General features: G+C 38.3%; 1 protein-coding gene across 1 annotated transcript in view; it reads left to right on the top strand.

Moving 5' to 3' along the window:
• Positions 1–6: 6 nt before the first annotated feature.
• DLG5 (discs large MAGUK scaffold protein 5) overlaps positions 7–24,299 on the top strand; it is a 120,514-nt gene continuing 96,221 nt past the window's right edge. Inside the window, exon 1 of the mRNA XM_026056029.1 lies at positions 7–339. Coding sequence (XP_025911814.1) covers positions 39–339 — 301 coding nt within the window. The 5' untranslated portion in view covers positions 7–38. The remainder of the gene's footprint in view (positions 340–24,299) is intronic.

The raw sequence follows: 24,299 nt of genomic DNA, 5'->3' as shown, positions 1-24,299 counted from the left end.
GGGCCGGGCCGGGCCGGGCAGTTGGGCGCGGGGCGGCCATGGAGCCGAAGCACAAGGAGCTGCTCGCCCAGTGCCGGCAGAGCCTGGCGCCCGCCATGACCGAGGTGGACAAGGTGGTGGAGCTGCTGGAGGCCGCCGGCGCSCTGGGCCCCCGCGACCTGCGCGACCTGGAGGCGGCGGGCGGCGGCAAGGCCGAGCTGCTGCTCGCCCTGCTGCTGGCCAAGGAGCGCGACCACTTCCAGGACCTGCGGGTGGCCCTGGAGAAGACGCAGCCCCACCTGCTCGCCATCCTCTACCTGAACGGCGCCGCGGGGGCGCCGCCGGCCCCCGAGACCGCCGGTGAGTGCCGCGGCGGCGGCGGCGGCGGGGCGCTTCGTGCTGCGCGGGGCGGGAAGCAGCTGCGGGAGCCGCTCGGCGGGCTGCGGAGGGCTGGGCCGCGGCGCCGTCGGAGCTGCTGCGCTGGCGCCGGGGGCTTGCGCGAGCGCTGCGGCTGCTGGCGCGGCGCAACGCGGGTGCCGGCGGCGTGAGGGATGCGCGGTTTAGCACGCGGRGTTCCCCGCTGCTCGGGCAGGGTTGGCTGGTACAGACTTTTTCTTGAATCAAATCCAGGAATTGCAGGGTGACTGCCCCTCTACCGAGGGARCTGTGCGCATCGGAAGGGCTTCCTGGCTCTTACATAGTTTGTAGTTTCTATAAGGAAATAAAACTCTGTAAATACTGCCTCCATCTGGAAGATAGTCCTTATGTAGTTGAGCTGCATGCTCTGCCTTTATTTTAATTATGCTCTTGACGGTAAGAGTTTGCTAAACTTGAAAAATACGTGAGGGTGTATTTTCGTTGTCTAGTAATGTGTTGTAGTGTATGGCTTCTCCTAAAGAATGTATGGCAGGACCGCACAGGAGGGGGAAAAATAGTCGGAACAACGGACCTCAGCACTTCTGGCACTATGTGGGCTGACATCAGTGGGAGACGAGGGCGCTTGGTGCCTTTCAGAACGGGACCCGGCATGGTTCTGTATGATTAGACTAATGCTTGGTCTTATCTTGTTGAGAAAACGTATTAATGGTAGTGCACTAACATTCCCTAGCCTTAAAAACAAAGGTGTAAAATGTGAACGGCAGGGAAGAAATGAAATCAATGTTGTATATAGTAATAATTCTCACTTTTAAAATGAAAGTCAGAATTACAAAGTGTCTCACAACACTGAGCTCTCAAGGGAAAATAATTTAATTGGCAAATGAGTTATATGCTCCTTGGATGAAGGCGTTCATGAGCCTAATCTGGGTTTATTAATGTTCACACGGGGAAGGAYGTTCCCCAGACATGTTGCTTTTTTTAGATACATTTTATTGCTTTCATTTATCCGTAGTAATAATGATCAAAATTTGTAAGAGTATGTTTTTGTTTCCCTGGCAGTAAGCATGTTAACAAGTTAGTACAGAAGATACTGCTAACAGTGACCTTAAGAATAAGTCATCATGCATATATGAAGGTCAAGGACCTGATCCTTCAAGGACTGTTGTATGTATTTTAACTTTGCTCTTCTGAGGAGGTCTCATGGTAACTAATCATGAGACGGCTTGTGTGTGTGCTGAGCCCCTCTGAGTAACCATGGCCTACAGAGATGTTTGTCTCGAGTATGTCATGGAAAGAGTTAATGTTTGAGGGTAGCTGTGGTAGAAAGGTTCTTGTCTGAACCTGTGTTCAGATGTAACTGGGTTTCATTCTAATCTCTTGCTGTAGGAAGTCTGGCCACCCAGCTGCTCTTTCCTTGCCATTTAGGTTTTTGAACCTCTGTTCACTGTTGAAGGCAGATGAGTCAGTTTCCTTTTTCTGTTCTTCTTTGGGTGTAGTAGCAAACTCTAAACTTGGTAGCAAGCACAACTGTTGTACTGTGAATTTAAAATACTTAAGTGAAACAGTCCTCAGCATATATTGCATAAAATGCTTTTCTTCTTTAGGGTAAAAAGTAAATGTATCTTAAAGATCCCTTTAATTTAGCCTATCCAGAGGGATTAATTTTTGGAGCTACTATTAGTATATGAAAAATGACAGTTTGCAGCGGTACACTTAATTGTAGTCTTGTTTGGAAGAGGCAGATAAACTATAGTGATATCTCCCCCCTATAAGAGGGAGATAAACTTCATCTCTGTGTATCTTGAATGCTTGTTGGAGATCAAAACTATTTATAACCAATAGCTACTTGTATCTGTATTTGTTGATTTCTTTTTCAGTCTGGTGTCTTTGTGAGTGAGGAAAAGGGGCAGATAATGAACACCAGAATTTCGTTCAGAGCTGCYGGAGTCTGTATGTACAGTCTGTTTGCTGCACTAGTGAAAGAATGATGCTGTTTCTGTTTTCATGTAYGTGAAGGGTATCATTACACTAGCGTTTCTATCATGTTTTTCAGTTGCGGAATAGCTTTTTAAAAATTCTTATGTTGTTATTTTCTTTCTTCTCATTTTAAACAAAACCTCCCATTAGGCTTTAAAGACAATATGTAAACAGTGATGGAAATTTAGACTGTTGTTTATGTAGACAATTCTTGTAGCTGGCTGGATAATGTATAGCTGACGCTTTTATAAGTATTTATCTGTGCAACACAAAAGGAAGTAAACAACTGTTCTGATTGCTAAAGGGAAAGAGTTGGAGTCCTAGTAACTGCCAAAAGACTTCTAACATGGATAACGGTGTCTTTACATGATAAACTTTTTTTTCCGTGTAGAATCTCCCCTAGTTCAGTCCACACTTAACATATTTGACATTTACAATTGGTGCTAATTGCACATGTTAAATATAACCCTGCATGGTGGCTTATGAGTGTTGCTTTTAAGCTTGTTTTGTTTCTAATCTGAGAATATTATGCATAAGTGTTAGTAAACAGTGCAAAATCTAACAGGAAGCTACCTTCTGTCAAAGCAAACCAGAGTACTGCTTGCTTTATTTTACTTGGTCATGTTTAAGGACAACATTTACTTCTTTCTTGAGAAACACCTTTGATTATTACATTACACTTCTGTGTAAATGTTTTTGTGAGAAACTGGCTCTGTCCATGTGAAAGTGGATGTTTTGCTGGTTTAAAAATCTCTCAGTACTTTGTACAGGGACTAATTCTTTCTTTTAAGTAGTGTGCCAATTGCTTGCTTGTATTTCTTTGTATGTGAACTGATGGATTATTAAATACTTTATTTGGCAAAGTCTATCATGCATGTGAGAAATTCTGTATCCTGATTGTATGGTATCTCTCTTTTAATGTGGAATTAAGTGGCTTCTGCAAAGCTGCTTACGTTTAGGTGTCTTGCTAAACTGAGGTCCAGATACTTCAKACTACTGTTGTTGTAATGTGAATTTTGTGATGCAAAATAATGTGACCAAGAATATGATGGAAGATACTTCATTGTGACAAGTACTATTAAAGAATTTTTTTTTTAATGTAATTAAAAGACTGGAACAGAAATCTTTCTGGACAGTATAAGCTTTAGACTGCTTTAAAATAATGTCAGGGTTTTGCACTTACATTTTTGCAATATTAAAAAAAAGTGGGCTCTTGAGGGTGTCAAGCTTGTAATTTGTTCTCAAGATGAGCTTGTGGAGCTACAAAGGTGCTCCCAGCTCCTTATCCTCAAACAAAGTAGATTTTTGAACTTCCGGCTGAAGTGTTAATTTCCAGTCCAGTAATTAAATGTGAGCATTTGCAGGAATAGAAAAAAGTTAGAATTCAAACTTTTATAGCTTTTTAAAGGGATCCTATCAACTTCCTCCATCCGTTTTATGAAAAAACAAGTGAATAGTTTCAGATAGAATATCTGATTTGAAGTCACCAAGCAAACTTTAAAATATTGCAGTAATCTGTTAGTGCATTTAAAAGCAAGCAAACTAACAAGTTGCCTCTCTGCATGTCTAAAGTTAAGGGATGGAGAGCTGGAATCCAGTTTTCTCGCTGGCAGCGTAGAGGCCAGAAGTGCACAAGAGATGCTGCAATCCACTGTTGCCCCAGAGAAGCTGGGAGCCAAACAACTCCCTGCTATTTGTGAGACCTCATGTTGTACCTCCTCTTCCCTGTCCCCCAGAAAATGGTCTTGCTGGAGCAAGGACCGGAGAGTAGAAGAGGAGTTAGAGAGCAGGAGGAAGAGTTGGACCTAGTGAGTAGCCAAGAGACTCCATGGAGGAAGGATATGAAATGTGGAATTAGGATATGCTGTCCTGTAGGAGTAAGTGAGAAGAAAGGGAGGCTTCGAAGGTTGAAGTGGAGGAAGGAAGGAGGAAAAAGGTAATAGAAATGGTTGGAGAACACGAGAAATAGTGCTGGCAATGTATGTTCTCTGAGAAGTGGGAGAGATGGGAATGAAGGGAAGTTGTACAAGCATAATTTACTGACTCAAGGACCGAACTGACAATTTTGCAATTAGTACAATTTATGCTCTCTTCCATCGCTTAAAATTGAAGAGTGGGAGAAGTAGAGCAGCATGTCTGGGTTTTTTTCAGATCTGTTATTAGTTCCCAGGGTAGCTCCTCCAGTCTTCTTGCAAGATTTTTTCAAATTGTGTAGATCAAAAAGCAGGCAGGATTCACAAGTCAGTTGCATTAGGAAAAGTATAGGTTTCTTGCAGTGCTGGGCAGTAATTAAACTTGCTAAAATACCCCATGCTAACTTCATAGTAGCATGTCTTCTCATGACCTCAAATGTCTCTCAGAATTCTCAGCCTAAATAAAGCACGAAGTTTCCAACAAGCGTTCAGGTGGGATATTCCCAGTGAAATATCTAACAGTAATTATGTAGAAGCAGTCTCTTGATCCCAAAGAAGGAATTGTGTTTTAGTAGTTCACAGATCCCAAGGGTGGTGGTTCTCAATTATGTTTTTGCTGTGATCAGAGGAAAAAAAACAAACAAAAAAACCCTAGCAACCCGTGGTAAATTCATGGGGCGACAGTTGTCATCAACGTAAAATGAAAAATAATTTTTGTGGTATCAGTGCATGCAACTGTGGATCTGCTTTGGACACACATGAGACCTACTTTCTTATGAAATTACAAAAAAGAGCGGAGAGTTTGCTACTTTTTTTTTTTTTGAAGGATTTTTTTCAGCTTGTTATTTATATGATCATTCAGAAATAGAAGCAGAAGGTTCACTTTCAGAAATGATCAAAAAGAAAAGCTAGCGACTTTCTGTAACTTCGACTGACTTTCTGTAATTTGGACTCAATTTATTTGTTAAGGTTAAAGATTGCCTTTCTCAAAGCTTCAATTTCAGATCTTGAGATTATGATATAATTACCAATCTTAGTCACATTTTCTTGTTGCCTTAACTAGTGTTGCTATGAGTTTTCTCARCCTCCTGTCTAGATGGTGAAGACTGCAGCCACCACATGGGTAGTGACTTTGGGCTTTCCAGTTTTGTTAGTAGGCTGCAATTTGAGCTAAGTATTCTCTCTTCCTTTGCTGCTGATTTCAACCACTTTTTTGATTTTTTTTTTTTCCTTCCGCCCTCAATTTTTTTCCTTTTTTATTTCTTCCAGTTTTTTTCTTAGCTTCCCTTGCTCCTGTTAACCCTATCTTTTCCATTCAGCTTTTCTTGTTATTTTAATTATTATTTGATAGTGTAATAATTCCTGATTCAAAAAGCAGGTCATCACAAAGATGCTGGTAAGTCTTAGTAAGTTTTTTCCTTTTCCCTTTTTTCAAACACCTCTTACACTGTAAATCTCAAGGGCAGAAGTTTCATCTATCAGTGTTGCATAGTTCCCGGCACATTTTGGATGTTTCAGTGTAAGGCAATTAGTTGCTGATTTTTGTTTTATATAAACAGTCTTGAAATGCTGCACTTATAATAAAGCTAAAACTTTTCCTTGTATAGATTGTTCATAGTGTTGATTTAGATAGCAGAACTTGTTAATGCATATAATTCTGTATGAAAAAAGTGGTAGTAAAAAAGTTGAAGCATCTAGGCTTCTGTGACTTTCCAAATTACATTGAATAGTCRCTACTGAAACATTATGACCTTCAAGATGAAAGTCATAGGTTGGGTTTTTTTGTAAATGCGGCTGATCTAGGACTGAATCGTTCTGATGTAGGAGCTAGAAATACAGGAACTTTGCACCTGCTGAGCTTTAACTTGAGGCCAACCAGTGCTTTTCTAGTGAAAGTGTAAGAGAATGATGGTGCTCCTGAAAAGGCGAGTGCTGTTAGTGGATTTTTTTTGAATGTTTGAGCCAAACCCTTCAACAGGGCAATGTTTTGGGGTTCTCAGTGTTACTCTGATAGGTTAATTTTTGCCAACCAAGCTACAATTACTCTGGTGTTGAAGAAGGCACACAGTATGCATTCAGAGTACCTGTGTACCATGTTGGTTGTGTACTTACCACAGGTTGTGGTACATCAGCGGTTGTGTTGGTAGTAGCAGGTGGTATACCAGCATCTGTTGTTGTTGTACAGCTAACAAATGAATTTAAATTTGGGAACTAATTTGTAAGCTGTTGCGTAAGTGGAGTCTATTCTCTACAGGGCAGCCTGTACACGGGTCCACTTGGGGTGAACACTTGAAGATATTTTTCTTGACCTTGCATGATTACTGGGCAATAGAGAATAACTTACTACAACTGGAAGGCCCTTCCTACCCAAGCTTATGTCACAGGAAGTTAAGAGTAGCTATTTTATTTACATTTTAAAAAATTCTTCCCCTCCCCTGCAACTTCTGAAGTCTCTCATTTCACAATTCCTGGGCTGACTTGCTCAGCAGTTTGCTTTTTCACAGCATTAATTAGTTCGTTCTGGATAGCTGCTGTTTCTGTTCTAGAAAATCATATATTCTTTTAAAAGTTGGCTGATAAAGGAACTGAATTTTAAATGGGATATTATGACCTGATTCAGAAGCTTTCCAGGCGTGCAACTGGGCTAGTAGCTAAAGGAAGAGAGAATGTAAAAGCAATAAACATGTCAGCTGGGGAGCTGGTGGGGGCTGGGAAGGAAGGCAGTGAAAGGGTCCTTCTCTGGGATTTTTTTCCAGAAGTGGCAATTTATTGCCTATTAGGAGATGTACAGAAAAAAATGTAAATAATAAAGAAATGCCTTCTATTCCTCTCCCTGTGCATCCCCCGTACCCCCACCCCCCAACCCTCAAAGGCAGCCTTTTTTAAGGCTGTCTCTTGCCTTTCCTAAAATCCAGTTGGGAGCATTCGCTGCCATGATTATGATGCATTGTGACAAATTTTTTGCCTCTGCTCCTCTCCTCCTTCACCTTAGCTTTTTATTGTACCTGAATGTAGTCGCTGATTCATGAACGTGCTTATTATTCATATACTTCTAGCATGTGAGTAATCYTTGTTTATATGCATTGAGTTGGGCATGTGTAAGTGCTGGCAAGATCTAGGCTTTGCATACGAGGCTCTTGGGATTAGACCAAGTCTTCAGGAAGGTACCATTTGTACAGCTGGGCCTCGGTAAGTAAGGCTGGTATTTGTGTACTTCTCAGTAGTACTCAAAATGGAGTTTGCAAAGGAAAGTATAGTCGTGTTGTAGGATGTTGTATTTTCCCTGAGGAYTGGTCTGAAATCTAGTTGGATGGATTCACTTGGCTGAGGTGAGCTATCTTYTTTTAATGTCAGGGCACCAAAAGCCTTGCTTCTCAAGTATATACTTTTTTCTGAGAGAGGCGGGCAGGCACACATATATATCACTTTCTTTAAAAGCATCAGAACTTTCTGATTGGGAAATAAAGTTGGTGCAGTAAATATCCATATCAAAATTCACAAGTACAGTTTTTAAGCTGCTACATAGGTGTTCGCATTATTTTAATGGAAGCAAACCTGTATTTATCATCTCCTTTGCTGTCTCTGTTTCTTATTTGCATTTGTTTTTCTTGTGGATAGCTTCCTCCTGTTCCACATTACATGCTCTCTGTACATCTTCCATATTTTCATGGAAAAATAGGTCTAAGAGGAGATAGTTTTGAGAGTCCTGGATGAGGCGTGAGGTCTTGCCCTTTCGGAGCAGAGGGGTTGGTTCGCTTGTCAGGAGCTCTTCTGCTAGAGGTTGACAGCAGATTTACAGATGTGGTTTTAGTGACCCTTCTTTCAGGAAAAGCTTCTTGTTACATAGTTTTAAAGTTCACTTAAACACTTTATACATGGATTTATCAACATTTGCAATGATTTTTAAGAAAATCAACTCTGCATTTAGATTGTGATAATGTTCTGTTTTTCAGGTAATTTGCAAGTGCGTGTTTGGTGGTGGTGAAAGTGGTGAAGCTTTTTCCTTGAGGCTGTATATGTCACTGCAACGAAAACATTCAGCTATCAATTTCACTTCTTAATCTTTAAAATAATTGTGAATGTCCAGTCTGTGTTTTCCCTTCTAGATGGTTTTATGAAGAACATTGAATTTATTTGAGAGCTTGCTCAATCTTTAATTGAAGATGGGGTGTGTTGTGTCTTTAACAAACAGACTTGTTCTTTCAGTTTCTTTCAGTTTCTTTCAAGGCCATTTGACTTAGATAGGTGAGGTTAAAAATAAAATCAAAGGCTTTTTATTCAGTCTTGTTTAAAAAAACAAACAACCCCCCCCCCCCAAACAACCCCAAACGAAACAGCCCTTAAACAACAGTATACCTTCCCTCTTAACTGAGTAGTTGGCTTGTTATTGTCATCACCTCTTCCATCATACACTTCCTGAGTTGCCCGAGACTGGATGAACAAGGTAGGTATAACCTGAGTTTTAGAAGCTTTTAAAAAAAAAGGGGGGGGGGAGGGGGGAGGGACAAAATGTCTCAATCACAAAAGAGGTGTTCTCAAGAAGGGATTCACTTTGAATTGTGTTGTGTTTTCACCTTAAAGTTTATTTTATTTTTTAAATGTCAAGGAGTGTAAAAAATAAACTGCTTGTTCAGTTTCTTTTCCACTTTTTGCAGCAATGGTCCCTGCAAAGTTCAAACCACCTATTGGATTTTTCTTTGTTTAGTTATGCTGCAGCAGCTCCTCTGGCTTCCCTTTGCTCTGTCTGTGAACAAACATCCTTGGCTTTTTGGCTGGAGAAATGTGAATTTCTAAGGCTTGTAGTTAGTTGCCATTAGGACATGTTAGGAATGGATGCCTCCTCTAAGGAGTGTTGGCTACCTTGTGGTGAAGAACAGGAAGTTCCAGAAGTTAAGGGTCTGATTAGTCTGTCTTATTAGGTTTAAAAAAAAAATAAAAATCCATTGATAAACATGAGGCTCACTTTGGAATAGACTCTGGAGGTGAACTTTGAGGTATTTACAGTGAATTACTTTTCTAAATTGCTGGCCTTGAAAATGTCTAGGCCAGAGTTTTAAGGTGCATTACTCTAGCTCATGATTCAAATGTATTTATCTGTTGTTACTCTGGTTCATGACCCTTACTTGTTTTCTTTGGCATCTTTACAGCAGTCTGGACTGCTTAGTGGGTTGCATGGCTGCGAGTGGCAGGGCAGTGTTTTGACTGAGCGAGGGAATGTGGCTTGATAATGCAAGAAGCCGTTTCAGATACTGAGGTCAGAGGTCCCTTCTGCCCAAGTCTCTAGAGAAGGCCGTACTTGCTCTGCCTCTCCAGGTGCTTGGAACTTGGTAAGGTGTCAACAGTATTGGTGTTAATATAACAAAAATGAGTAATCTTGGAGGAAATCTTCATCTGGTAAGTCAATTGACCGTACTATTCTGCCAAATATTGTTAGGGTGAAACCTGTGTGTAATGAGTGCTGAACAGGAAGAAAACACACGTATAAATATTAAGCCATTTCTCTGTCTCTGACTTGATCTTTGGTGACGCATGTGTATGTGACTTAAAATTTCGTTTGTCAGGAAGCATCTCCCATTATCTTTAGAATGCCAAATATCAGTTTAATTTTAAATCCAACTACAGCAAATTATTGAACTGCTGTGAAGAGACAGGTAGTTAGTGTGGTTTTAGTACAGGAACCTCAGAAGAGTAAAAGTTTTGATGTCCTCCTTGCCTGTGACACCAAAAAGTAAAGGCAGAGTGGTGAAGCTCTAGGGGTTGCAGTGTGACTATGACCTGGCTACAGTGACGAGCAATTTGCTGCATGTACTATGCTATAAGAAGCCCTGTGTGCTTCTTTGGAAGAAGTTTTGGGGTACTAGACTGAGTATTGCTCTGCATCTCTTTGGAAAGTTAAATTCTTTTTTCCTTGCAAGTCTACGTTGCAAGAATGCAGTATTAACTTCATTGTTTTTGCTCTGAATCTATTTGGTTTTCTCATGGGTACATGAGTTTACATCTGAATCCACATGAAATGGTCTGAGAATTTACCTCATCAAATGCATTTGTGTGTATGCTTGGAAATTTTTAATACATGCTGCTTTTGTAATGAAAGAGATTTTGAAAGAAATCTTTAGAATGAMAGGAGCCGTTACGTGGTTTGGCTTATTGCTACAATCTGTCTAAAAGCAGTAACAGAAAAAACTCAAATAGAAGAGAATTTTGTTAGGTTTTGCTGAAGAATGGTTGCATACATTATCATTATTGTGTAAGAAAAGAACCTGCAATGATGGCTAAAACCATATTATAGCCATGGGGCAAATAGAATAAATGCAGATAAAATGAAAAAACATTTGGAGTCTGTGTCAGCACTAGCCAGATCATTTTTCTTCACGGTAATAATGGAGGAAACTGAGGGAACTGTTTTTAAAGGCAACCAGAAATTCCTACTGTACCAGCTACTGTAGTATCTTGTATAGGCTAGGCAGCATAAACAAACACATTTTCATTAAGAGAAAAAGATTCAAGGCCATAAATGACAAGAGCTGTCTTTAAGTTCTATATTAAAAATGAATAACTATCACAAGTCTGAGTTATTTACTTGCCTAAAGTATTCAGGTTGAAACAATATGAGTAGAATCCTGTACAAATTTTGGCATATTGCTGTTTACTGTTTCATTGCCCTTATTTGAGCATAAGTATGTTGTCATTGCTATTGAAGTGTTGTAAACAATAATCATTTTGATCTGTTCTTRGGAAAATATATGTGGAAGATATGTATTGTGCAAATAGGTATTATTATTTGAAAATTTCCTGTAAAAACTGATTTTAACAAATAATTGGGATGTTGACTAAGTATTTTCTCAAAGTCTTGGCTTACTTTCACTTTTGTATTTATATCAGAAACGCTTCCTATAAGAAGTCGTCCCTCCCCGACCCCCGAGCTAAATTTTTTCAGTTCTGTGAATTTGGCTTCCAGCATACAACCAAATGTAGAGCTCRTAAACTCAGAAGTTTTACACTTTTACACTCCAGTTGGGATGTTTGTACTTCTGGAAACTYGGCCATAATCTATAGCATGTGAGCGGTAAAAATAGTACTTTGGATTTTGGGCAATGCTATAAATTAAAATGAACAGAATAAATRAAAGAAAAGCAACGGTTTGCAGTCAATGAAGTTATATAATGTGCATTCATCTGAGCCTGTTACCATAACTCAGTATGTGAGTTCTTCTACCTTTTCATAGAGCTGTCCAATTTTATGTCCCCATTTTGTTAGATTTGTGTTTTACTGTTAGCTATTAATACTTGTCTGTTTAATACCTGTACATTGTTCTTAAAAAAAAAAAAAAAGGGGGGGGGGATTTTGAGTTACTGAAATTATTTATAATTGTGCTTTCCTCACAGCCACAATCTCAATTTAGAATAGCATCCCTTTCTAGTATTAATATTATATTATGGATGTGGTCACTGTATCAATGTACCATACAGCCTCTTTTTTCAGTAGTAATGCTATGTTATACAGGTAAATAATGCTTTTTTGGCAGTTAGAACTAGGGAACAAAAGTCTGGTTAAACTTTTAATTGTATGAGGTTTATTGAGGTTATAGCTCATGAGCTCTGGGGACAGCTTTTGTGACTGTAGCTGCTAGGTCATTGATGGTAGCTTTTCAAACTGCATGAAAGTGTGTTTTCTCAGAAAAAAATCATTTTCCGCATTGTATACTTAACTAGGTTACTCAAGACTCCTCTGCAAGTACTAGGCAGCTGGTGTTGCTTTTGTTCAGAGTGCTTTCAAAAACCAAACCAACAAAAGTACAAAAAGCCCTCRCAGAACCTTGGAAACGTTCAAGTAATTAATGGATAAGATTTTGTACCTTTTTAAAGACCAACCCCCAAAATAATATAAGCTCTTGAAACCTAGATGGTTAAATTTGAGATCATTCAAGTCTCATTTAGGGTTGGTGAGTATTTCAACAGAATACCTGTATGGGAACGGATTCAAGACCAGACACCTCTTTGCCATCAGTGCCTTACAGGCCATGACCTCAAMGAGGGAGTAGAAAACTGCTCACGCTTTGCATTAGCTGGAGTATTATAGCTGAATGTAGAAAAGAGAGATAATGAAATCATTACAACTGTCCTCATACAGTTACATATTTATACCAGAGGATATGCATTTTTGTTTTCTTTCTGAAGTTTCTTTTGTTGGCTTCTTTATTTGTTCAGAACCAGAGATGATGGCATCAATATTCCAGCCTGTGATGATATAGTTTACCGGTGCCTGCATTTCTCTTCTGTTGTGCCTCTGGCACTATTTACCATGTCCAACTGTTTAACTTGAATTTGGACTGTAGATGGCTGGTTTAGAAGAGAAAGCTGGAAGGAGAGCTTGGATAAAATATGTATTCCACATTGTGGTGAAATAATAGTGTGTGAAATTGTCAACTTCCACTGAGCTAACAAGGTCACAGAAAGATGTTAACTTTGCCATGGTTAGAGCTTTACAATTTTTGGAAATAATTCTCTAGTCTTTATCACAATAAAGGAAGGTGACTTTGAGTCATAGAYAGGGACTGTATCATTTCTGACTTCATAAATTAGATCATGAGACCTTTAGTTTTGATGTACTTCTAACTAATATCAGGCTCTGGGTAATATCTACATTTTATTCAGAATTCTTAGTAATAAGTATTGCTTTCTTTTCTAGATCTGCTTCAGAAAATCATTAGGAGTGTGCTCAATTTAGCTGATTTCAATAGAACTTTGAATTAGGGAATGGAGCCCCATTTTGATTAWTTTACCTCTGTTTCTATTTTCTTATTGTCCTCATATGCTTTTCAGTTAGCATGGGGTGTACAGTGAAGATAGCCTTCTTAGCTTTCTTGATTAAGTGCTCTGAAGAATTGGTGTCCTGTCATGACAGTGGTGTTGAGAGCTGTTAYGTATGTGCACACACAGACTTGCATACCTTGAAAGGTAATGAAATGAAACGTACTGTTTAAGTGATTTCTTTAATTTTGCTTAATACCACCGAATTTTAATCAAAATGTACTTTGGGGTTTTTCTGTGCCCATGYCCCCTGGCCCCAGCAATATGGTCTCAAGTAGAGCTTGTAATTACGGYGCAATATTATATAGAGCCTTAGACTAAAGAGTTAATGAGTCACTTTGATCCCCACTTTTACTATGTACAACATAAGCATATATAGGAAAGTACTAATAGGACAAATAACTCTGCATTCCCTYAAGAGAGATCTTTACATTAATGACAAGTATTTATTGACTTAGAGTCTCACTGAAAAACCTAGCAAAGATTTGATATTTTTCCAGAATTAAATACCGGTCTGAAGAAATTACATAAAACAGCACAGGTGTCAGATGTTTATGATCTGAAGTTATTCTGGATAACAAAGTTGTTTTGAACATTTATAAATAAAGATAATATGTTTGGTATATTGGGAAGTTATAATAAAATATCTGCTTTTTGACTGTTGAATTACGAAACACCAGTGGTCGGGTTTTTTTTTTTTTAAAGGGATTTTTGAAAGTTCTTGAAGAAATAAACATGCTCTTTGAGTATATGCTGGATAGAATTGATTTAAGGAGGTTAGTCTTTCTACTCCAGCAGTTTTTTGTAAGTAGTGTATCATAAATATTTTTATGTGTAGCATTCTGAACATAAAATTAGGGCTTGTCTTAACACTTATTAATATCATAGCTCTTACTGAGCTCATGATCTTTTTTCTTTTTTAAACTCACTTCAAAGCAAATGTTTCATGTTTTTATCTTAATTTTATATCTGCCTGCAGAAATTTACACCATTCTTTTTAAACAGGACTTACCCAAAGACTAGTTTTTATTAGATGTGGGTTAATTAGCATGGTGAAAATAGTGAAATTTATATAAATTATTTTCCCTAAAACTTTGCTCAGATCAAATAGGGTTTAAGTAAAATAACTTTGAGTCCTTGAAAGGTTCATTCTGTTGTGTCTATCAGGCATAGTGCATATGCTCTGTGTCCAGAAGAGCTGTGTCTGTGAGCTTTGTTAGGAGTGAACCTGATAATGTGTAAGCTAAGAATGCTTATTTCATGATAGTTTGAAACCCAATTTCAACTTCAAATAATGCTCCTAAAACAGTTTTTTTTAGAGAGAAACTTTCCAGCTGCCTTCTGTGTAATTTCAGTTCAGCCATTTTGTGGATGGCTTGTTGGCTCAGTTACACCAACACACATCTTGCCTTTCTTCAGAGTGCTTATCCAACTGAAAGCACAAGGTGGACTGATGGCTGAGGGTGGATCAGAGATGAGCAGCAAACAGCAGCGTTGCTTGGCTTTGAGTTAGCAGGTATGTACTGAATTTTCAAGGGACTAGCATGAAGGAAAACAGGAATCTTGCAGCAAATGTAGCTGACTGGTGCCTTTTGAAGAACTGCATTCAGACCTTTCCTCAACCATACATGGTACCAGACTTATCAGCCAAATCAAACTTCTTGCACATGGTGTTGTATTATACAACTTCATAGGGACTGTTTCCCCCTCCACCCTGCAGTATATCTAAGCTGAACRTCCAGCGTTACTGATGTTAATTCCTGTCTGGGGTTTCCTACTTCTAAAATGGGGAACAAAATTCTGTGAGGTAAGTGCAAGAACGCTATTAAATGAACGACCACCTCTGAAGGACTTGAGCACTTGTGCCATGGATAAGAGGAAAACAATCTGTATTCAGAGCAGAGCATGAATAATGTATAGTTAATAAAGTATGAGGTTGCATTGCACCAACTCTTTTTGATGAAAATCAGATAGAGTTTTATAAGGGGGAAAAAATAGATCATGGGAACGGACATGAGTTTGCTGGGGCACGGAGCTTGTCTCCAGAGCTGGGGGACCCTTGCTGGGCTACAGGTAGCCCAGCCCTCAGAGCTAAATCCTACACCACAGAGAYGTAAGATTTAGCACTATTTCCAACCTGCCATGCAACTCAAAGTATTCAGGAGCCATGGGTCAGAGGAGAGCTGGCCGGCAGGCGTGGGGTTGGAGTCTTTGTGCTTTGTAGCATGGGTGGAGGGATATTGAGCTTGTCAGAGATRTGGGATGAAAGGTGGAAGGGGTGGCTGAGGGAAGCAAGAGCAGACTTCAACTGACTGCGACAGTGATTGCAAGCGTTCCCTGTTTGCTTTGGTACAAAGTCATATAAGTTAGCTTAGACAATTTGTGCTAGTAGCTTAAGCTTGCATGAAAAATTCCCTATAATGTATAATTAAAAAGTGTTTTAAAAAGCCATTTCTTACCAGCACTTATGTAATAGTTGTTGCCTCTCTAGTAACATACAGCTACTGTCCACATTAGTTTCAATATAAAAATGGAAGGTCAGGAAGCTTGTTGAGCCAGTGTCCTGGGCTTGGGCATGGCCAAATATGCAGTGTTCCATATTGGAAAACATGTATGAATAGCATTAATTCTAATATTTTCTTAAATTTGTTAGTTCATGACCGTAAAGTTAAGACTTTACCTCTGAAAGTTCCATTGCATAAGTCTATTTCCTGATTGCTCTTTAAACTTTCTTGTAAAACCCGTATAAAAAGCCCTTTATAAAGCAAGGGAGATCTAGCTGATTTCCACTTTTAGGTGGGGCAACAGCAGTTAAGTGCTTAGTCCAAGTTTACTGTTAATCTTTGCTCCTACTCTCATATCTACAAATTGTTCATGTGAGATGGTGGAATGTGAATTGACTGCATATACAAAGACRTAATGTTCTTTTCTGATGTGCTTAAAACTCTACTTTCAGATTTGAAATAGAAACATCATCTTAAAATTTCAAATGAGCAATCTCATACTGTTTCCAAACAGTAGAAAGGGTGTTGATGGTTTTGCAGTTAGTGGGAGATGCCAAACCAGATGTCATGTGCCTTGCTATTAGATACTTCTGTTCCAATGCTGATGGTGTTAGAAAATGAAAAATTATATAAATTTATTTGAGTTACAGTTAAAAGTGATTTATCATATGTAGGCACGGGATTGCAAAGGTTTTCTTTTGAGGCTATAAGTATAAAAGTGTCGGTTCACTTTCGTGTGAAAAGTGTATCTTTAGGTGGAAGACTTTTTTGTCCCTCCTCTCAAAATTAACGAAAACTGCCAATTTATATGAATGCATGTATTATAATAACAATAACAAACTGAAGACTTACGGAAAGGGTTTCTGTCATTCAGAAAAAAATAGTGTGTGAATATGAAGTGCTCTGACAGAGCAGATCGTGCTGTACAAAAACAAATGGCTTGCCAAGCTGCATTGTATTTTTTTGTATAGTTTGTTTCAAACTATTTTTCAAAAGTGAATACCCACTCCAGTGCTCTATTAGTCAGTGTAGCCCTCAGAAATATGAATGCAGTTGTCATTATTTTCAAAGTTAGTGTATTAAAATATATGATGTAAACCTAAGCTAGTATTAAAGTGCTGTCACTGAATCATGGTAACTGAATCTTTCCAGTAAATTTCCAGAAAAACAACAGCCTACTACCCAGTACGGTGGAGAACTACAGGAAAGCCTACAACCTCTCCCAGTGGCTTACAGCTGATGGACTTTGTAATTACATCAGTCTAACTCTATCTGTACCCTGTTCTGCTAGAGGTTGGATTTGAAATTAATTGTATGATGGAGAATCCTGGCTTACAGCAATATCTTAATTAGAATTCAGAATCCACTTTACATAAATGTCTGAAAACTCAGCTCTGAAAGAACATTGATTATAGGGCACGAAACGAAAACATTTTGATCTTTCTTTTCTCATAATTTGGGAATAAATTAAGTGTATATATAAATATATTCCCATGCCATCTTGGTTTATTTCTCTTTTTATCTTGCTCTTGGCAATCTTGCTTATCCTGTCATCTTGCTTGTTCCTCTTTGCCTTTATAATTAGTAGGAAAAAGCAAGTAGAAGTGACTCTCTGTGATCACAGTAACATTTCAAACATTTTTTTCTTTTTGAAACCTCTAAAAAATAGTGCTTTTTCTTGGTTTTGAGATCCACTCATGTTGAACATAACTCTGATGTTGATATGACTTTTAGTAAAGCCCTTAGAATTAAGAGTATAGTATCTTAGTGTTATTAATCTACACTCCCCCCGCCCCAGAAAATATCCCATATTTTTCAGCAATAGATAGTTCAGTTCTTTGAACTAGGATGCTAAGATTGCTGCTTTTAAGTCTTATGTTCTGTTGTTACCCTGGCTGAAATTAATCTCTTTCAAAAAGCTATGATTTGGAAGTATTTAATAAAACATGCAGGAATCAATATTCACACTATTCTAAGAGCTCCGAGGATACCATCTTGGGAAGAATGATAAAGAAATTCTGTTTGCTTTAATGATTTGAATCAGAGGAGAAAAAGAAGGAAAATGTATGGTTACTTTTTATCTTGGTTAAATTCATCTTATGTGCTAAAATGTAACTTCAGATCCGACTTTTTTTTTTTTTTCTTTGCTTGTTTACTCTGGAAAACCAGTGTTTTGGGCCCAGGATTGTAGTTCTTCAGATGAAGTGGTTTTCAATAAGATAACGGCTTGTGTCTCTTTAAAAAATATATATATATATCATTAAAAGCAGTACTTTAAAAGTTCAATTCAACTTAGCAAGGCGTATAAACATATGTTCCTCTTAAGCAAGTGAGTGCTTCCTCTCTAATGTGTTATGATGATATTGGTGCTTTGCATGAGTTAACATTAGGGTCATACTTATCTTGTTAAACCAGGGCCTCAGTTATTGATAATTTGAAAATAAAATTTGTTTTCTTGTAGGGCTACTTACATTTCAATTTGGCAGCATTTGGAAGTGAAGTGCCCTAGCTTGGTGCTTCCTTGCTCCTGTTGAACATTCTACAGGAAAATGATTTTACATGCAAAAGAAAATACTGAAGAGAAAACTTCAAAAATATTTTGCAAACCTCAGGATTTCTGTATTTTTATTTGAAGCTTTCCATTAGGGACCTGAATCATGGGATAACACCCCTTTTGAAGTTCCCTTAAAAATTAGGAAAACAAAGGTGCTGATGTAATGCAGATGAATTTTATTTGGGGATTTGTTAAAGTGAACTCTCTTTATTTTAGGCAGGAGTCTTGCAGGAAAAATAGCAATTGTTTGTGTAGTGTAAAGGAGACACCGAAATGTACCACTAACAAGACCCTGTGCAGTAGGAGGGCTCCCCAAGAGGGGCTTCCGGGCAGAGCGAGATCAGTCGGGATGATCTCTGGACCRTGGTCTGGTTGGTAAACAGAAGTTGTGGAGAATAGAATATGATAATTTGAGGTGAAACTGGGAAGCATTAGCTGTTACTGTCTGCRGAGACTTGAGAGAATCTGCAAGAAATGTGCTACCTTAGAGTTTTTTATTCTGTATAAATTAAGAAAACAGTTTCAAGATTACAAAGAGTTTTTGGTGTTTTAAGGTGACTTTCATGCTGAATTTTGAGTGTTATCTCCCTTTGGAGCAAGAATTTATTGATGAAATGTTTTTATTTAATTATTGGTAGTTAGAATAGGCAAACAATGTATTTATTCCAAATTCTGTTTTTAAGAATGGCTGAATTACTGTCATCAGCACTTTCTTAAAAGGATGGAGACAGACATGAAAGAATATTTCAACCTAAAGGGTCAGTTTGTCAAAAGTCACAAGCAATTTACAAGTTTCTTAAAATAGTAACTGTGAAACAACATTAATGTCCATCTAGTTTAGCTAAAAAATTGTCTGCATTATTGCAGTTCTCACACACAAGTATATCCTTATACTCAATTTATACTTAATACTTAAGTATATATCTCTGAAACTGCCAGTATATATGCATTCAAGGAGTGTGTTTCTGTATACAAGTTTACATTTATAAACAAGAGTCTTGTATTAACAAGAGTTGAAAAATATCCTGTTTGATTTGGTCATAAAATGTGATCTCTGTATTTTTGGAATTTTACATTTGCTTGATGCTTTAAAATGTAGTATATCAGAAGGAGAGGCTGCTGTTATGATTCAGTGTGGTAAATTTGCATTTTAATTACATTTAATGACATTGCTTTAAAATTCTTGGAAGTGAACAGGATGAGAAGATGGTATTAGATATTTAAATATTGAAAAAGTTTTGTGAATGATTGTTAATAACTGTAATTGTAATGATTGTAAATATTAATAACTTTTGTTTTATAAGTGTTTTTTGTACAGTTCTTGTGACCAAATTCTCGTGCTTTTTGGCCTTTGGCTGTCATCTACATAAGGTCTGTGTTTTGCAACAGGAAAAAAAGGCCGAGTTTCTCTGATGTTTGTGGTATTTTACAGCTGGCCAAAGGTGGTCTCTCTGAACCCTTTTGTACAGGATTACGTGAAGGCCTGCCGTAAAACTGTCTTTATTATGTGCCTGTTCAGAGTAGTTGTCTTGACCTAATCTTGGAGGAAAAAAAAGTGATTTTTAGCTTTACTAGAGCTATACTAAGAGTTGGTGAAAAAGTAAGAAATCTGATCCGAGTTCTTCTACTATAGTATCTAACAATTAAAACCCATTTTTCTATATTAAAAGACTGTTATGGTATACGGGTGTCTTGACATTTTGACCCTTTTTTGTTTGCATCAAGTCTCTTTTTTCCTAGATGTTGTTTTATAAGTYGCATCGTGAAACAGTGGTCAAAAGGGGAAATTTTGTCTTGAGAGTGATCTTACTGAGAGAGGCAGTAGTGCCCCTAGCATAGCGCTGCGGTGTGTGAGTGGATGAGCTGGTCACTGCTGGGTGGTGGGATAGATGGTGACAGCGCTGGTGATATCTTGAATGGAGAAGAAAGCATTATTTGTTTTGGTTTTTTTTTTGCAAGGAGGTGTGTGTCTTGAATTATTTCAATAACATGTGTACAAAATTGAGAAGCATTACTTAGTTTGTCATCACTTTTACTTCCTCTGCAGCAAGGCTTCTGCTGATTTGTCTTTATGAAGGGTATAATGTAGATCATCGCCGCAGCTCCAGCATCTTTGATGGCAATAGGATGCTTATTGCCTTTGCTTACTTCTCCACAGCGGCGCTGCTCCACAGCAGCACTTCTCTACTGCTCAGTTAATGTTTTTATCCTCATCTTTAAGAAAAAGTGCTTGTGTATATTATTGAGTATATAGAATTGAATCTTAAGTTTGGATTCTGTGTAATCGTTCTGCAGAACACAATATTTGTCCTTTACAAAGTAAAATTATAATACATGTGTTAATGCTACTTAGCTCATCTCAGGAACTGTAGTTTAATTTTGTAGTAAGCTTTATACACAGAAACCAGTGTTGTAGTTAGCTCCCTACATTTGAGGGCAATCTGAAAGCTAGTTTTGTAAGGAAACCAGTAATACTGCTTTTGAAAGAGGTTATACTGCAGTCCTAAAACTCATCTGCGAGTGACCTGGTGGCGCTTTGTAACTCTACACCACCATATACTAATTGTCTTCTAAGGTCACAGCAAGTCTTTGTTGTACCACAGACCAGTGTACAGGACTGGGCCAACTGGTTGAGCCGCTCTCCTCTTGCTCTGGTTCAGAACAACAGGCCTTTGTTGTGGGCGCCGGGGCCTTGGCCCCGGCAGCAGCCCGCTCCTCCTCCGGAGGAGGACTGTCCCGGTGACTTGCGCTTTAACAGCTCCTGCGGCTTGGGTCACGCTTCCAGTGGTAGCACAGAGTCCAGAGGATATCTACAATGTGCGTGTGGCTTTTTCTTTCTTTTTTTTTTTTTTTCCTGCAAAGAGTTGTTTTGTTGTTTTGCACGGTTCTGTATTTCCTCTCTGCTATATGCACAGTTTGTAGTGCCTTAAGTATGACAGTATTTCCTGGATGACTTAGCAGACCATGAGGACTCAGTCTTTTCAGCCTGGGTTCTCACAAGTAGCCTGTCTATGCTTTAGCTTTTTCCAGTAAAACTTCTTGTAAAAACTTACTATTTTTTTTAATTGCTTCTCTTTAGCAACTCTTGGAAAAGGACTTGTATTCATTTATAGTTGAATTTATTTTTAGGTTGCTTTTCCCAGATATGTATAGTTAAATGCCCTGATATTTAGAATAAAATATTTAAAAAGTAAAAATGTCGATGTATTCATTGCTGTAAGTTGCAAAGATTTTATGTTTTGGGTTGTTTTGCAGGTGTTACTTCATAACAATATGATCATATGAGGAAGTGTATGATTCTAATTCTATATTCTGAAACTATATCTAAAATGACTTACATGCAGGAATTACTTATGAATTTGTGCCACATATACACGTTTTAATGTGCATTTATTCAGACATTTCTCCTAGGATCATTAGTTCTGACTTTATATCTTCATGCCCCTTTAATACAAATACATTATGCAGCTTCAGTCAAGTATTGTTGTAGTAATAGTTGGTTATTCAGTGTGCACAACTATAATTTCTTTAGCTTCCCCTGCCCCAGCATCATCTTACACTTTTAAATCACAGGGACTAAACTGGATACTTTTTTTGATATGTATGAATAGATACCGTGCTTGGAAAAGTAGTATGGCTGCGCTTAGAGACACTTCTCATGTTTCTTTTTTGATAGTTTGTTATTCTGAACTTTTTCGAGCTTGCATTAACTCAGGTATAAAGTTCATCTAATTCATTTTATGAGGACTTGCTTGTCTCACTCATCCTAAAAGCAATGCTGAAAGGACTTTGTAGAGTACAACAAATACATTATTGCTATAATCTAGTAAAAATAATGAAAATCAAGTGTTACTCAGAAAGCAACTGAGATCAGGTGATAATTACTATGGTTATTAAGCAAACTTGTGTGGCTTTAATCAGAGACTTATTTGCAGATCATAGGCTTGATGAGGAAAACATTTGGAAAGTGGTGATAACAAAGCTTTGCTGGGTTATAAGGACTTGGGGAGCAGCATATGTGAGACACTGTCTGAGGATCAACCTGCAATCTTTGGAGCTGGGAGGGAAGAGGAGCTGGAAGGGAGCAGAAGCTGCAATGTATTACTGCAAAGYTGTGCTGAAAGGGACTAGCACGTTGAGTTGCTTGAGCCTGTGCTGGGTAGCTTTGTGGGCTCTTTGCAGATGTCAGCTATTCCTTTGKGTTTCTGCTTGGTTTTCCCCAAAGATGTGGAAAGGAAATGGACACGTCAATTTAGGGGTAATGTTTTGTTTTTCATTCTTACACTTCCTTTATGCTGCCCTTCTCTTTCTTAGGGATTTGATTATAGCTTTGATTTGCATCTTGAAAAAAAGTCATGTATTTTGACTATTCTTTGCAACAGTTTGGCTGTAGTAGTACACAGTGCTGCTTTYGAGCAAAAACTAATTGAAATAAATAGCTAAAATTTGTTTAAAGAAGGAAAAATATTTTTACTGGCAAATCACATAATCTGATTTTCTATCCAGGCATTAGTTCATATGATTTCTGGTAAGAATTGTGCAGTGTAAAAAAAGTGGAACACTTTAAGGTTAAAATCAGGCTTCTTTTGTGGTTTGATTATGACAGTGTCATAACCCACTTCCCTTTCAGTGTTCAGTAGTATAAAGTTCTTCAGTTCAAGTCCCAACCACTGCGGCTTCTTGTCGTTGTCTTGAGACTGTTTAAAAGCCACACCAAGGGGAAGATGATCTGSATTTTTTTTCTTAAAAAGAAATTTTTAATATAGGATAATATGTGTTATAGCTGATGACCAGCAATTAAGTACTTCGGTGGAACAGCAACTTGGAGCCGTTCGTTTTTACAATATGGTCTATTTGTAATTGAGCTTATTTTAAAATACTTTTAAAGAGAAAAGCAAGATACATAACTCATATCAGAACATTTTCCAGAGCTTGTTTGTTCATGCGTACACACACATATGAACATATATGTATATAGGTTAGGCACGTCTGTAATGTATACCACCGCAAAGCATTCAGACCAAGGAGACTTATCTTTAAGGGTTGTTCACCGAAGGTTTGACATCTGAACAATCCCTGTTCTCAGAGCTTTTACTTGTGCAATAGTGTAGCATTTCAGTAGTGAAAACAGATTTTAGAATGAACAAATTACTATATTGCTGTAAATAAGCTTTGTTCTAAGTTTCAAAAAGATAAATGCCATTTCATCCTACATATCAGCTTCTCACTCAACACACAAATAAGTCACTAAGAATGAAAATAATAGTGCAGCGTAGYGCACAGCAGTTGTGTTGTTGGGGTTATGCTGGAACAGTGGCGTAGATCATGAAAGAGATGTCTTGGCTGTTCTGAGGAAAAATAGGCAGAACAGAAYGGGGACCATAATATCCACCTGTGTGTGAAGCCTAAGGTTGGAAGAGTCAGTGTTGTCTTTTTCAGTCCACCGGCACAGAGTCCTGGGAGAGCATGAGGAACATCTAGTTTGAYTTTTTTTTYYTTTTTTTTYCCCTCCCTTCACTGACATGGCACTCAATTTTGTGACATAGACATCTTGTGGGGGAAATAGATTTTGCTTTTGATTTGCTTTAGATGACACTGTGAGTGGGTTTGGTGAAGATGAAAGGTTGGAAGGTGCATTCATGTATTAGTGTAATGAACTGCAGTCGCAGCCCATCTGGTGTCACGGCTGTCTGTGCAGGCATGGGCATATTAAGATAAGCTAACATTGGCTCCACTGGTAGCACCGGTTCCTTCAGGTTCTCAATCTCATTTTTCTCCTGCGGTCTCTCACAGCTCTTTACTTTCTTATGAAACTTTTGCTACGTCCATTCTTCAGTAGTATTTCCTTTCAGACAAATAAACACAATCTTCTAAGCCCATCTTTTTAACAACCAAAATAGTGCCACGTAGTGCTGTGTGGAGCTGTCTGTCTTGATAGGAATGTGTGGGTTTTGTCATTCCAGTTTTCTTTTCAGTGTGTGTATATAAGTCACGGATTTCAATGCTGACAGCTTTCCTGTCATTCATAGCTAAACATAGGGGCAACAGGACATTTTAAAGCAAAGTTGTGGTTTCTTCTTCAGGACTTCTGGTTCATGGATCTTATTCCTCTTAAAGCATGCTGTCTCTTACTGCTTCAATGTTGCTTGACTACAACTGTGAAAAGCATGTGTGTGCCAAAAAG

Source organism: Apteryx rowi, unplaced genomic scaffold, assembly GCF_003343035.1.
Source record: "Apteryx rowi isolate R43461 unplaced genomic scaffold, aptRow1 scaffold_129, whole genome shotgun sequence".
NCBI classification, from domain to species: domain Eukaryota; kingdom Metazoa; phylum Chordata; class Aves; order Apterygiformes; family Apterygidae; genus Apteryx; species Apteryx rowi.
This window is presented reverse-complemented; position numbering and strand designations above follow the sequence as displayed.